The 14,486-nt window shown below is 37.7% G+C and overlaps 1 protein-coding gene and 1 long non-coding RNA gene across 4 annotated transcripts; one reads left to right on the top strand and one right to left on the bottom strand.

Moving 5' to 3' along the window:
* Window positions 1–1,005: 1,005 nt before the first annotated feature.
* LOC113674885 (uncharacterized) lies at window positions 1,006–9,479 on the bottom strand. Of its 3 annotated transcripts, none has more exons than XR_016183539.1 (3): window positions 8,473–9,479; window positions 6,498–7,829; window positions 1,006–2,377 (listed from the first exon to the last, which is right to left on the bottom strand). It is a non-coding gene; the product is annotated as an uncharacterized LOC113674885 (long non-coding RNA). The 3 variants fall into 3 exon arrangements; XR_016183541.1 differs by having other exon boundaries at window positions 1,006–2,402; window positions 7,748–7,829; XR_016183540.1 differs by having other exon boundaries at window positions 7,748–7,829.
* A 912-nt stretch (window positions 9,480–10,391) lies between these two features.
* LOC149050062 (uncharacterized) lies at window positions 10,392–11,153 on the top strand. The gene is made up of 2 exons (XM_089192085.1): window positions 10,392–10,424; window positions 10,570–11,153. Exons 1-2 carry the CDS (start codon window positions 10,392–10,394, stop codon window positions 11,143–11,145), a joined length of 609 nt encoding a protein of 202 aa, XP_089048211.1. The 3' UTR covers window positions 11,146–11,153.
* Window positions 11,154–14,486: the final 3,333 nt, after the last annotated feature.

Genomic DNA, 14,486 nt, shown 5'->3' with positions numbered 1-14,486 from the left:
TTCATTCTTTCTCTCCCTCCCTCCTTCCCTCATTCCTTGCTACCTTGCTTGCTTCTTTCCCTCAATCCTCGCCACCTCCTTTCTTATTAGGCCTTTTTTATGCTCTTTTCCTTACTACTCATTTCCCTACTCTTTTCCATTAGCCCTCCTGTCGACAATATCGTAAATTCTTCCTAAGAAAAAATCATGATTTGGGGCTGTCCCATCCGGAACATGATTTAAACGTCAGCGATCAGTTTACCAATGGTGTGTACGTTCGTTATCTAAAGCACACCACCATTCATAGACGACGATATGAAAAGTACTCTTCCTTATCCTTCTTGCAGATGTACACCTTAACGTTCTGGTCGAGAGCCCTGTTATAATAGAGCTTGGAGGCATAGCCATATTGAAAGTTAACAAATCCCAGGAGGGAGATTTATTATGGATGCATGGTGAAGAAATGGTGCAAGGGTCTGAACCGCACTACACCTTTGCGAATTCCAGTAAAACTGAGCTGGAAATTTATGATGCAGGCCCGGAGCAGGCAGGAATTTACGAAGTTTTAATCAAAAAAGGCAAATGTGAGATACGTAAAGAAATCGAAGTGCGGATATTAGGTTTGCATTACTGTTCTTGTCTTTGGTCTAAGACGGTTTTAAAGGTTGTCTTTCTCGATATATGTTTTATCAATCATGCAGGTGGTTGGAAGAGTATCAGTTCTTGTGGGACAGGAGATAAAGTGGCCTGATTGGTCGAGTTTAGTTATTGGCCTTTGGATCACCTTAGTCGTGTGACTGGTTTATAACTTTAAAAATTTTACTCAATTTGTACTTCGGACTGGCCAACCATCGTCTCTTCAGTGTGGTGATCATACTACAATAGAATCCGCTTTCTAGTATCACTAAGACTTAATTTCACTGGACATCTCGAAAAATGGCAATGATACTACTTCACACAAAATCACATCCCAAATGAGCCATTGACAGAGGGTCTCAGTGGCCAGTGATGGCTTTTACGGCTAACGGTTAAATTTTTGCCCATTTTTATTTTTCTATTGGTTGAATTCATTCCGTTAAAGTTAACAGAAACAATTTTACGGTGAACTTTTTCCAAGATTAATAATGGTAATAGGACCGATTGGAGTCCAATTCGATCTGTAATCATACGAGTGATTAACAAAATTGGACGACCGCGAAGTGGGGATCCTGTCAATCACGAGTATGATTACAGACGGTATTGGACGACAAGAAGTCCTGTTATCAATTTCCGAAAGCAACAAATACATTTAGGTCAAATATCTCAGGTGGAGACAATGTCTAAAGTAAAAAATTTCCCATTTTGGAAATTCCACAATGAGTAGTTGTTGCTATGGTTATTGTAATTAATTCTGTGATTGGTGGATTTGGCTAAGAGGACTTAGTATGACTGGCTACTTCAACTGTCCGCTTACGGTTGTCTTATTACGGCCAACTGTCCGATTACAGAATGATGAGTGAAAAATAAAGCAGCGAATGCACCAATCACTTTTCAGGAAATTTTCAATGGTTATGATTAATAGTTAAAAATTGACAATTTTTACGCCTAACGGCTAACATTTTTTTGCCGTTTTACGACTAACAGTTAACCCATTGAGACCCTCTTGGTAGTATAAAAGCATGTACAATATTGAATATAAGTGAAACACTCGCTCCTTTCAATGACAAAAGTGAAAAATCCACGCGGAAATAAATGTCTAGGGCTACTCGTTTTAAATGTTTTAAAAATGTCATACTATCACTGCAGGAAAGTTCGTCGACATTTGGCCGATCAGCCGTTTTAACGACGCCTGTGTTGGTGATAAGGTTTCCTTTAAAAATGACATTATCGGCGATTTTTATGGCTTTAAACTTCTTTGGACACATGGCTCCAAACTCATTGTGCAGGAAAATGAAAATTATTCCCTGAAGAAAAACAACACAGTGTTGGATGTACATAACATTTTACCTTCCCTCGCTGGAGACTACTACGCCTACGTTGTTACAAAACAGGATCAGTCAGTTGAGGACATGTTTGATTATTCTTCATTTCATCTAAGAGTTCACGATAAGATTTGACTATATAGACATATTCCGCGCTTTTTTCTTAAACGCACCGCAGAAGGCTTTATGTCATGCTTATTGAATGACCTAGCGTCAGTCAAAGTAAATACTCTGTCATCTCCTCTCCAGGCATCTCCTTCACTCTTTCCCTCACTCTTTCTTGGATCTTTCTTGCAGATGTCGACTTGAAGACTCTCGTCGAGAGTTGTGATGAAGCTTGGTAATAAAGCCACCTTGAAAGTCGAGAAATCAGAGTTGGGCACGTTGGTCTGGACACATGATGGAGAACTCGTTGATGGCAAGAACCCTCACTATACCTTTGTGAATTCAAATAAAACCGAGCTGGAAATAAATGCAACAAGTTTAAAGCAGGCGGGAATCTACGAAGTTTCACTTAAAGAGGGTGGATGTGAGATACGTATAAAAATTGAAGTGCAGATAAAAGGTTTGTATTTTTTAGCAATTTCTGCGATAAAAAAAAATAAAAATTTGGTAACATTTTTATCCGAGAAATAAAGAAACCTAGTCATTGCAAGCTTGGCGTAATTAAAAGAGTGCTGCTTTCTCGATGGAAGCTGCACTCTTATAGGCGAGAAACAAACGTCCTCAGACTACCAATGACCAGAAAAATTGAGGTTACTTTTTTCCCTCTCAAATAGCTTCAGCAAAAAACCCTAGGTCCCTAGCTTTCATTAAAGAACAGTGTTACATTCGAGCAGAAGTCTTCAGATTATTTTCCGAAAAGTCTCTAAGGATACGTTAGGATCTGAGAGTCTGTGAATTTTTCGAAAATTAAAAATAATTTTGACGAAAATTATATGTGCCAGTAAAGCGTGCTTTACTGGCAAAAAAAAAGAAAGAAAACAAAACAATACAATGGCAGAAAAACTTAATGGGGCACATCTCTCTTTTTCAGAACCAGTGAGGGTGAAAGACAAGTTTGTGAAAATTAAAAGAACTTTTCAAATTGTTCCGCATTGCACCTTTTTCTTTCTTTCTTTACTGTCGTTATTCATTGTGCTTTGTTGATTTCTTGCAAACGACCGTTTTGTTGACCATCAAAACAAAATCTTTGGCATCCGTAGATACAACAAGAAATTACGGTGGCAAACTGTGATTAGCACAGATCAGAAAGTCAATTAGTTTTTCTCTTTAAAATTAATCAATCTAATTGGGTAAAAAACATCGAGGTAATGTTTAGTTTTAAACATTCGTGCGTTTTTTTTTCCGATTGTAGAAGATTCCAGTCTTTTGGGAGTCTTTCATGGAGATTCTACCGGCAAGTGGTACATTGTATCTGCTGCTCTTTTGGGACTGGTTCTGATACTCCTTGTGTCTATCGTTTGTTTATGCAGCAAGAGAAGGGCTGAAAAAGGGTTAGTTACGTTTTGATTTAGAGCGTCTTCTTTCACATTAAATTTTTTTTCATTTGTTTATTTTTAGTTTGTTTACGTTTTTCCTTTTTCTGTCAACACCTTTTATTAGGATAAAATGTAGATTCTAAACAGCATTTACAACGGATTATAACAGATTTGTATCTTTTCAACCTTTTCCGACGATATGTTTAAATATAGTTGTTCAAAGGTAACTTTTTCCCCCTTTTCCGATTACATGTACTGATGAGGTTTACAGTCAAGTCGCCCGAGAGTCATTTCGCCCGAAGTCATGTAGCCCGAAACCTGAGTCATGTTACCCGAAATTTTAGTTATGTCGCCCCAAGAAACAAACTGTAAATAGGCAATAAAGTTGAGAAATTGTTATCCCTAAAGCGCTCTGTTTCCGACAACACCATGAGGATTCCATGAGCGTTGTTCGCTCCTTTCAACAAAGAGAAACGTTGTTCGTATTTAACAACAAAATGAAGCGCTGTTCATTTGGTATGTAATCGTTTCTTACCCACTAACGTTTCGTGAGCTTGACAACTGACTTTATCTTGGTTTCTTACAATACCATGAAGGGAAGCGTTGTTCGTTTCTAACAAAAAATGCACGGATGCGGCGTATCATACAAGTAAAGTTCGGTTGTGTCTTTTTGTAACTTTCTTAACAATAAAAGATGAAAAAACCTAGTAAACGAAAGTCGATTGTCGCGTTCGACAAGTCGGTCAAAGGTCAACGCTTCATTTTGTTGTTAGGAAGGAAAAACGCTTTTAGCATCGTTACTCAAACATATTTCAATTCCGACCATACGATCAATTTCTGTGTAGTCAAAGTCTTCATGGTATTGTTAGAAACCAAGAGAGAGTTTCTCAAGCTTATGAAATAAGCGTGAGTAAGAAACGAGTAAATACCAACGAACAACGCTTCATTTTGTTGTTAGAAACGGACAACGCTTCCCTTTGTTGCTAGAGACGAACACGCTTTTAGAATCGTTCCTCAAGCGTACACCGAAATTCTAATGTTTTTAGTATTTGTTTCTTCGGGCGACGTGACTTTTTTTTCGGGCGACATAGCTAAAAATTTCAGGCAACCTGACTCACATTTTGGGCGACATGACTTCGGGTGAGATGACTCTCGGGTGATTTGACCGGTTACCGCTGATGATAGCCTTTCACCATCTTATCCGATTCAATATTCTTATGAAAGCGTTTAGAAGTATCTCTTATACCTATCCTTATCAGCTCTGAGACGACTAAGAAAAATAAATACCGCCGTGACGTTGAAAGAGGAATATTCACCCAGCATGTTGTTTTGACGAAGCCTATTTACACAGTCCAAAATGAAGTTATCTACGCATTCATTGTTAAAAGTCATCACAGTCACAACAATGAAACTGAATACTACAGCACCTAATTACTTCTGTTTCTTGTTCACCCTTTTTTTTTTTTTGGTTTTTTATATATGCTTTTCGTTATATTTACCTTAAGTTATCTCTATTTCTTTCTGAAGCACTATTAAACGACTATTATTGAGGAAATCTCTCTCTGATTCTTTCCCTCGCTTTCCTGTCTCGCTATCACAGGCTTACGTGTTCTGTTCTGTATGTTTTGGATGTACTTAGTGTTTACCTCGGGAATGACATTCCTGAAACATGAGGCTTAGTCCTTAAAGGAGAGGTATCCTTCAGAAACCATATTTTGGTTATCTCAGCCATTAGGAGGGATGTGAAAGAATTTACCACTCAGTGAGTGTAACCTGACCGCCCAGATATGTCTTTGAATGTGATGGATATTTGACCATGGACAGCACCATTTCTTTGGCCTTGACCCGGACAAAGGGTTTCTGGATAATGAGGGAAGGGGGGGGGGGGGGGGGGTTTAGAGGGAGGGCAAGAATCATTTTTCTGAGGAAGAAGACATTCACAATAGGAGAACCTCATAAATGATGGTTCATGTAGAGAGAGGAATTAGATGAGTCATGGTGTTCAGAATCTTGCAAGGTAATATCCCTCTATGCGACTCACACCTGATATCCAAATTGTGGAAAGCGTGTTGCTGGCTCACTGCATTTTTTTACCACCCCTTCTAAGGCATGATGGAAATTTAGAGGATGAAAAAAAGTAAGCTTTGATTAACTTTTGTCCACAAAGTTATAAATTTTACAAATAGTTAAAGGATGTAACATTACGAAAACTGTCGGCAGACTGTCGACCGACTGTCGGCCGGTCGACCAACAGTTGGCCGACGGACGGCCGACAGTCGGCCGACAGTTTTCGTAATGTTGCAGACTTAAGTGTCGGCCGATAGTTGGCCAACAGTCGGCCGTCTGTTGGTAACCTGTCGGCAATGTGTCGGTAAGTCGTGTGCTGAAATGATCGCAAACAGTTACTTATTTATCGCTTCAACAACTTATAATGACACCATTACAAAATAATTAGTCAGGGAAACGGAAAATTTGTGGCATATACACCATGTTTGAAATGCCGTGTCCATAATAAGGTAACAGGATTGGGGAAGGTGTATGTGGGAATAAGTTCTCTTGTCTGTATCATTAATCTGCTAGTTGCTCATGTTGGCAATGTTTTGATGAGGTTGGGCTGTCAGGGTGAAGGAACTAAGGATTTTAGTTGGCAGTGACTTTATTCAATCCTGGAAACTATCATTGGGAAAGCCATACTTGTGCGTGGTAACTCATTCTTATTCTGGTGAACTTATTTTAAGAAGGATACAATATTTTATTGTATAAATTTGATGCATAGGCTGCGCACAAAACTTTAATTTGACTTTAATTTTATAGCCAATACCAATCCCTACACATAATAAAATGTTAGGAGGATCAGAGGAAAAAAAAATGTGCCACACATCTGCAAGACTTCATGTGATTATTTTAATTACGTGAATTTTAACTGATACTAAGAGATCTAAGAATATTCAAAAGAGAAGAAAATTTGGTTGAAAACATTAGAATTCAGCATAGTCCAGACAAACAAGATTCTTAGAAAAAGAAATGTGTACTGATGAAAAAGCTAAGCAAACTTTTTTAGAACACCTGCCTGTACCTTTATGGCACGTGGTAAAGTCGTAATCCTGGGTTTATAGGTTGAAAATACATGCAGATTTCCTCTAGACCTGTAGTTCAAGCTTGTGATGACTTTGAAAATTTAATACATACCTCAAAAGGAGAACAAATAAATTTCAAGTTTCTATTTATTCAGTTCACATGTTGGTTAGTGAAGTAAAATTGAATCAAACATTTATATGACAACAGGTTCAAGAAATTTTCACAACTAATTTTTAAGGTTAGCCTACTGGAACAATCACCTTTATTTACAAATTAGACCAGGTTTGTACTGATGATGCCCAAAAGAACTATCTGTGGTAAGAGTGCAGGCTTTCCTTTCTTTATTTAAAGAAATACTGAGGTTATCATCTTTCCACAAGCTCAGTGGAAATTGAGATTGAATAAGACTGTTAGTGACTATGTTATTTGGATAAATATCCAACAGAGGATAAAAAGTATGATATGGTCTGCACAACTCTTTAATTCTAATTTTTTAAACTATTAAGCTAAGGCATTTATATTCTTGCTTTGTACATTATGTGGACACCAATTAATTTAACTTTCATGTGTCAAAATACAAAAAATGCTCTCTTCATCTAATGTGCCCTAAACATAACAGGGGAGGAGGCAGGTCAAAGTAAAAACATGAATTAAAACAGGGGGGCCCCCATTTAAATTTCAGTCCTAATTAAAGGAGGATCCTTGCTTTTCCAGATTCCCACCCTTTGAAACTCACATATCTTGTGACCATTTCCAGATATCAATGTTTAGTTTGGGTATGAACATTGGTAACAAACACCATGCATTAATGAAAGCTTAAGCAAGAGTATTTAATGCAGTCTGGATAATAATATTATGTGTTACAATATGGTAAGTTACCCAGCAAAATTATGTAATCACACAATTCCAAACAAAGGAAGTCAGGTTATTGACTCACCTGCTTCAACTTTTGAGGGCTTCAGAGAAATAGATATGGTAAACAGTTACAATTAATACAACGTTGAAAGTTTGAAAGCTAAAAGATATACATTACAATCATCAGACCCTATGCATCCTAGCAAAAAAAAGGTCAATTACCACCATAACTTCTCCCAATACTTCTACTACTGACACATTAATGCATTTTTCTAAAGTTATCTCATAGGATATGACTGTATAGGTCATGTGGAAGGCTTCTGCATGGGAACTGACATTTCAATTACCCCAGCAAACTTTAATCATCAGAATTGCAAGCCGAAGTGTACTTACCAAATAATCATGTTCCAAATTAGTCACCTGATTTTTGCAGTGGAGTTCACTCTTTTTTGAGGCTATCTTCAGCTTGATCATCCTGTTACATGTGAAAACATCAAATGTTACTCACATATTCAAATAATTACCTAAATGAAAATTTATAACTTTTTTAATAACCTGCTTCCTTTAACCCTTTAACTCCCATGTATGACTGAGACAGAATTTCTCCTAGCTTACAATATCAATACAATATCAAGCAGAAAAGTGAGGAGAATAAATACAGATATTAATTAGGGAATTATTAGTTGATCCAAGACCAGATTCTCAAAACTAACATCGCAAGAATCAAGTCCACACTAGTAATTTGACACATTGCAGGCAAACCCTACAACTGATTAACTTTTATTTGAATAAAAAACATGAAGGGAAATAGAGGAAATTACATAGCACAATCCAAGTTTCCCTTCTTAAGTATTCTGTGATGTTTCTTCTATCGTTTGGTAAACTCAATTTACCTCATTTTACTGTCTTCTGTTCATTTGCTTGTTTGCTTTCATAACAACATTCACTATTGTTTCCAACAAAAGCAAGGAACATATAAAATGTGTACAGTTTTTAACACTTTAATCCCTGAGAGTAACTAGCATCTAATATCATTCCTGAATCAAGCATATGGTAATCAACTTGAATACCATAGCCATTACTGACTGTTTGCTGAAAACAAGCATTTTCAAAGTTACCTTGAACCCATAACTGCAGTGGTGTCAGATTGTGTTCAGTACTTAGAGGGTGTCTGATCCAAGCAGCTAACCACTCATGAAACTTGTCATTTATGACTTTTTGGAGACAGAAGTGTAAACTCTATAAATCACTTTCACTCATTGAATCGAGAATTCTCCTGTCTTCCATGACCGTAAAGAGACTCTTGAAAAGTTCCGGAACATCAGTGTACACATTTCTCCACAAACGCTCTTTCCATTGGTTATGAACATATCTGCCAACAAGTGCTGAACCTCGACCAGTTCCTCGTCTGTGAATCATGTATTGTACTACATCAATATTCTCACCTCCTCGATTACTCCGAATACGTGAGGGTAGTCCCCACTGAGCTACTGCATCTCGAAAGCAACTTAACACAGTTGACGCTTTGATATTTGTGTTACACGAGAGACTGGAATTCTGCTGAATCCGTCGATGTAACCGTGAACCACAAAGCGCCATCTGATAAGTTTGTGAATACCATCTAAATGCCATAAGGTTAGAGAAGAGATACCGAATAAACACGCCGATGAATAGCTCTACATCTGCGCTCAGCTATGCCCACTGGGTCGACTCTTTGCAAGGATTGTCTCAGTTGTTGCCTGGGTACCCTTATATTACGAGATGTAAGATACCCAGCCAAATTCTTTGATCCGCAGTTGGGATGAAAGGTCTTGATGAATCTAACTTCATTGTCTAATTCTTCATCTGCGATGAGGCTCAATGAACTTTCCGACATATTAGAGTAACTAATGAACTTAAGCAATGGACGTTTTCGGGGCGACGGCGACTTAGACCGGAAGTTAAGTCATGATCCGTGCATTACTGCGCATGATTTAGCCAACTTCCCAGCCGTCGCAGGGACGTCGGCGACGTGAAGAGCGGGTGTTTGCCGTTGTGGTGAAAACGTGAGTGTTAGTTTTCTGTTTTGGTCATTTTTGTGACCTCTAACAAATGCTATTTTTCGAAATCTTGCTTTTGATTTCATTGTTAATATACAGGATACTTTTTAGCTCGATTTACTTGTTCTTTTTTGCCTTAAATTCGTCCTAACTTGTGAGTTACTCTTCTTCCTAGCTAAACGCATATAATGGCCAAATCAACAAGCACAAAATCGTAAGTGAGAATAGCAATTGAATCTGTCTGTAGATTTGTACAAAAATATTCAACCAGGGTGTACTTTGAACTAATTTCTTTGACCATTTCTTTTTATTTTCAGCGGGAAAACAGTAGTTTACAGCGAATTGCAATAGTTCACTTCTCTACTAATACTGAAAGGTTTAGCTATAGATATAAACATTTAAACATGTTACAACTGCTTGGTCTCCCTAATTTCATGAGAATGTTATTTTAATGCAATTCAGTGAAAGGTTCATTTTTAAAAACCTTTGGAAAGCGAGTTATATTTTCTTGAGAAATCAGTGCCTCCAAGAAACTTAACTTTTCTTTAAACGGACATTTATGATTTGAGGGAGCTTTCCGAAGTACACAGCTGGATATTGAATTGTCTTTTTGTGACAAATGTTTTTTTTTTACGGTCGAACCAGGCCAAGACTCCATGAATGGATCGATTATTTATATTGAACTTTCTAGCTTTCTTTAGCCAGATTTCGAAATTCAGTATTCATGTATGCGTAGTAAATAATGAATTTATATGTCAAATTAAGAATTAAGAATTCGATATTACTGCATCTGTTGGAACTTTCTCCATTCAAAAGTTTGAAAGATTTTCCAATCTAACGAAATTCTGAGATGCTGTAGTTTCTAAAATTCATTGCTAATTACGCATGCAGGAATGCTGAATTTTAATTCTTACAACACAAAAATATGCAAATGATCTAGCCATAAATGGTTGCTATGGGTTTATTCTTGTCCTGGTTCAACTGAAAAATAGCTTTTCATGTCTGGTGTTGGAACTTTTACAATAATTGTTGTAAAGTAAAATTTGTATGTTTCATGGACAACCAAACAATCACACCAGAATTTCAAATTAGCCTGTTTCTGTTCTCTGTTGCATGTGCAGCTATCAATCACAAATAAACAAAACAAACAATCTTTTTTGTCTAAATGTTACCTAGAATCTTTTTCAGTACAAGAAGGGCACTCCAGAAAGGGGTCAATTATGGGATTCTATTGCTGGTAATTTAAATGCAATGGATTACCCAAAGTTCAAAGTTGCAAAACGGTTATGTCACGATCGTTGGACACTGTTATGCACAAAGTATAAAGGAAGGATGTCAGAAGAAATCCAAGCAACTGGAATAGATGCTGAGGTTGAAGAACTTGATGAGATCATTGAATATCTTATTGGAAAAGAAGATCATGCTATTGACAGTGATAAAGAAGGAAAGAAGAAAGCTGAAGCTGATAAAAAGGCAGCAGAAGAAATATGGATTAAGGCTATGGAACGGTTTGGAAACACCAGTAAAAGAGGTGGAGAGGATGGAGAGGAAGGAGCCAAAAAGAAAAAAAGGAGAAGTGGCAATGATGCAGTAGAATTTCTCAGAGAAAAAGCAAAGTTAGAACATTCTCTAAGAGAGGAAGAGCTACAGCGAAGGAAAGATCAACAAATAGTGATCTTTTGTTCTTACATTTGCTCCAAACTTGTAAGATCAAGCAGTTCTTTTTATATACTGCCGTATATAGGCAAATGACTTTTCATTAAATTTTAGCCATGTCCTTAAAAAAAAACTGCATCAGGTCATTCAAATCAATGCTACCCCTATTTTTGCGGACAGTGTTAAAGTAATATTGCTCAATGGCACTTACCCACATAAAACGAGAAATTCATCGTCGGAAAGTAAATTTTCAGCATAACACGGCAGTGTTAATTCTCTCGTTTCTTTAAAAGAAGTCATTTTTTCCTTTGGAAGGCCACGCCGTCGCTGTCTGAATTTCATTTATGCTAAATTCCAGAAAGGAAACACAATCGTTGGCAAGCCCCGTATCCAAGATTTTAGGGCTCAGCACAGTTGTTATTGAGCAAGGCTCAAAACAGCGAAAGGGGTGTTCTTCGATACATTTCTTTAATCCTGTATGAAAACTCTAAGAATTTTAATTTTATTATGAACCAATTCATCAATAAATTAAACTTTCTTCATGTTGAAGTTTATCAAAATGAAATATCACGACGCTTACCTACTGTATTATTCAGTGTGATTTTTTGTTACTGTCGTTTTTACCGTGATTGAAAACTTTTCTGCGAATTGAAGTCAGATATGAAATAAAATTGAGAATAGCTCAAGTATGCACTTTTTTTATGTTTGAAATTTTTTATCAACGCCGATGAAAACTAAGACAAGAAAGTCATGCTCTCGCTTCGAAATAAAATGACAGTCAACTTGACTTCGGCACGGCTTTCTAAATCGACTAATTTGATTCAGTCTTGAACGACTTCATTCGTTAAAAAAAAATTAAAATAAACAAAAACAAAAAAAAAACGGTAACGAAGTCTAACCGTTTCGTTGGGACTAGTTTGAGTTAATTTCATTCTTTCACGGATAAATAGGAACTCATCGTAAACAACTCCATCATTGGGTCGCTTAGTTCCTACGTGGTTTCGCCATAACTCCTGATAATTCCGTTCAAAATGCATTTCAATTATAAGAAGGTGGTGCTCAAAAGAGATGTCCTGTCATAATTGAGAAGAATATTCAGTAAACAAGGGGAAAAACGACGACGATTTCCAAACTATCCTTTACAGAATTATGAAGAAAAACGAGTAGTGCTGAAATCTAGTAGCACGAAACGAATGACAGCGACACAAATCATAAAAAAAAAAAAGAACTATGTAGTAGGCTTAAAAATTTGATAGATGAATCAGCAGACTCGAGACTAAACTGGAATGGAATAGTTTCAAAGTTTAATCGCCATGTGGATTCATATTAACAACTTACGTGCCGTATCTATAACTATCCTCTGTTGGCGCTTGTTACATAACTCTCAAAGAGGATAATTTCGTTGTCCTTAGAGTGGTCTCTGAAACCGAAAATTCAAAGGTAATGGTGATCTTTAACAAGCCGAGGTGAGGATTCTCGTTGCAACGACTGCTAAATCACTTTTCAACACAACGCGTCGACGTTCTCGATACAGTTTCTTATCGACATTTTTACTGCGCGCGCCGTTCTGAAATGACGTTCCCGTCCTCTTGCTTTAGCCTTAACAGGAAAACCAGCGAAATGGCGTCCTGAACTTGATAGGGAGAACGGCAACGCTAACAACGGAAGTCGAAATAGAGACGTGTCCAGATTATCCGCGCGCTTTCCCGTTCTGAAGTGACGTTCCCGTCCTCTTGCTAAACCACTATATTCAGCGAGGCGGTGTTCGATGGTTCTCGTTGATACCTGAAGTAACTCGGCAATTTGTGGAACTGTAAACCTCAGGCCAATCAGTGACTGTAGCTGATCTTGCGTAATGTCATATGATGTGCGACCTCATATACTAGTGTTGACTCTAAGAGTTCTCGTTGACGTTCGGCTTGAGTTTTTCAGAATGTTTCTTAATGCGGAAATGTTTCGATACACATCATATGGCAATCTCATCAGAGAATCCAGACAATTAACAGCGTTTAAGATTTGATATATGTTCCCTAGTGCTTCATCGATATCCAACGTTTCAACGGGGTTTTTTAAACTACAACAGACATTTTCAATTTTCAATTTAACGGCCATTGACAGCATCGTCGCCGCATTCGCAAGGTCGTCCGCCATGCTGACGGAAGAGTGAGAGGAACGCGGCAAATGACTAGTTAGCAGGTTTTGCTCCGTAAACAGGGCTGGGTTAGTCTCCGAACTGCTGCATCATATTTTTTCAGTAAAGAGCACCATTTACCAAAATTAACTCGAGCCAGCATTTACAAAAGTAAAGAAATTATTAAAGAAGATTCTTAGCACCAATTAGGGAAAAATAGCCACAAATTACATAAAATAGGGGCAGCATTTACGCAACGATAGGCACCGTTTATGAAAACAACTGTCACCATTTTAAAAAACATGGCAGCATTTACAATATTATAGGGACCATTTATAAAATCGAGGCACCATTAAAAAAAAAACGTAGGCAGAAATGTAAGCACCATTTACGAAAATGCAAGCACCATTTTACGAAAAAACAGAAGGGCTGAATTTTGGCGGGAATGGCACCTCATATCGCCTGCGCATTACCTTCTCCCTAGATCCCTCGCTCCTCCATTAATGGCTGAGATAGTGCCCGTGGTACAGTTGGTCGCGCATGCTAAAAGTAGCACCTTGTACGGTCGGTCGTACGGTCATACGTCCAAATTTTTTCGGCTTGATGGGTTACTACTTTTTCGTACTATTTTGCGCGCTTCGAACTCCGCTCTAAATTTTTGTAATTAGTCAATTCTTCGTTTGTCTCGTTTCTTATGTGTCCCAACATATCTGTAACACTAACTGTGTGGTTGAGGTTCTAAAGACGAAAACAGGGTGCTTTTCTCATTTAAAAAGTAGGATAAGTGATTGATTGTATCTTTGCGTTAGCGTATTGCTATGCATACAATTTTAACGTACCATAACTGCTTTCTGACACCTAATGACTTCTTGGGTAATTGTAATTTTAATGATACTTTCTAAAAAATCATAACGATTACATGACGAATTAAAGAGATAAAATAATCTAGTAGTCGCTGTCACAGTCAGTGTCGCTCCCGTTACTGGACTTCTCTGTCTCCGTGAATACTTGATTCGGAGGTGGGACAGTTGGCCCCATAAGTGAATCGTGGCCTGGTGTAATACCACTGTAATGGGTTCCGTGCCCATAATGACCCAAAGTGGGGGACGGGATACGATTTTTTATGTTCGCGCACGTATTGTTGATGGTTAAGTCGTCCGCCTACGCTGAATATGTTTGGTCAACGGATGCATAGATGACCTCGCTACCAGCTGCCTGGGTGGTGGTTTTTCAACCACATAACGTCTTTCAACATGCTCCCAAAGTTTTTCTTTTTTAACGTCCTCATGTCTTTCATTTTTGTTGG

This window comes from Pocillopora damicornis, chromosome 2 (genome assembly GCF_964200805.1).
Source record: "Pocillopora damicornis chromosome 2, jaPocDami1.2, whole genome shotgun sequence".
In the NCBI taxonomy this organism is placed as follows: Eukaryota; Metazoa; Cnidaria; class Anthozoa; order Scleractinia; family Pocilloporidae; genus Pocillopora; species Pocillopora damicornis.
The sequence above is the reverse complement of the archived record's forward strand: the minus strand, read 5'-3'. Positions and strand labels throughout refer to the sequence as shown.

Bases quoted from the DNA above. Each gene is read 5' to 3' on its own strand.
- LOC149050062 (XM_089192085.1), top strand. From the start codon at position 10,392: ATGTCTGGTGTTGGAACTTTTACAATAATTGTT. The intron at 10,425-10,569 runs GTAAAGTAAAAT...AATGTTACCTAG, and splicing joins GAACTTTTACAATAATTGTT to AATCTTTTTCAGTACAAGAA.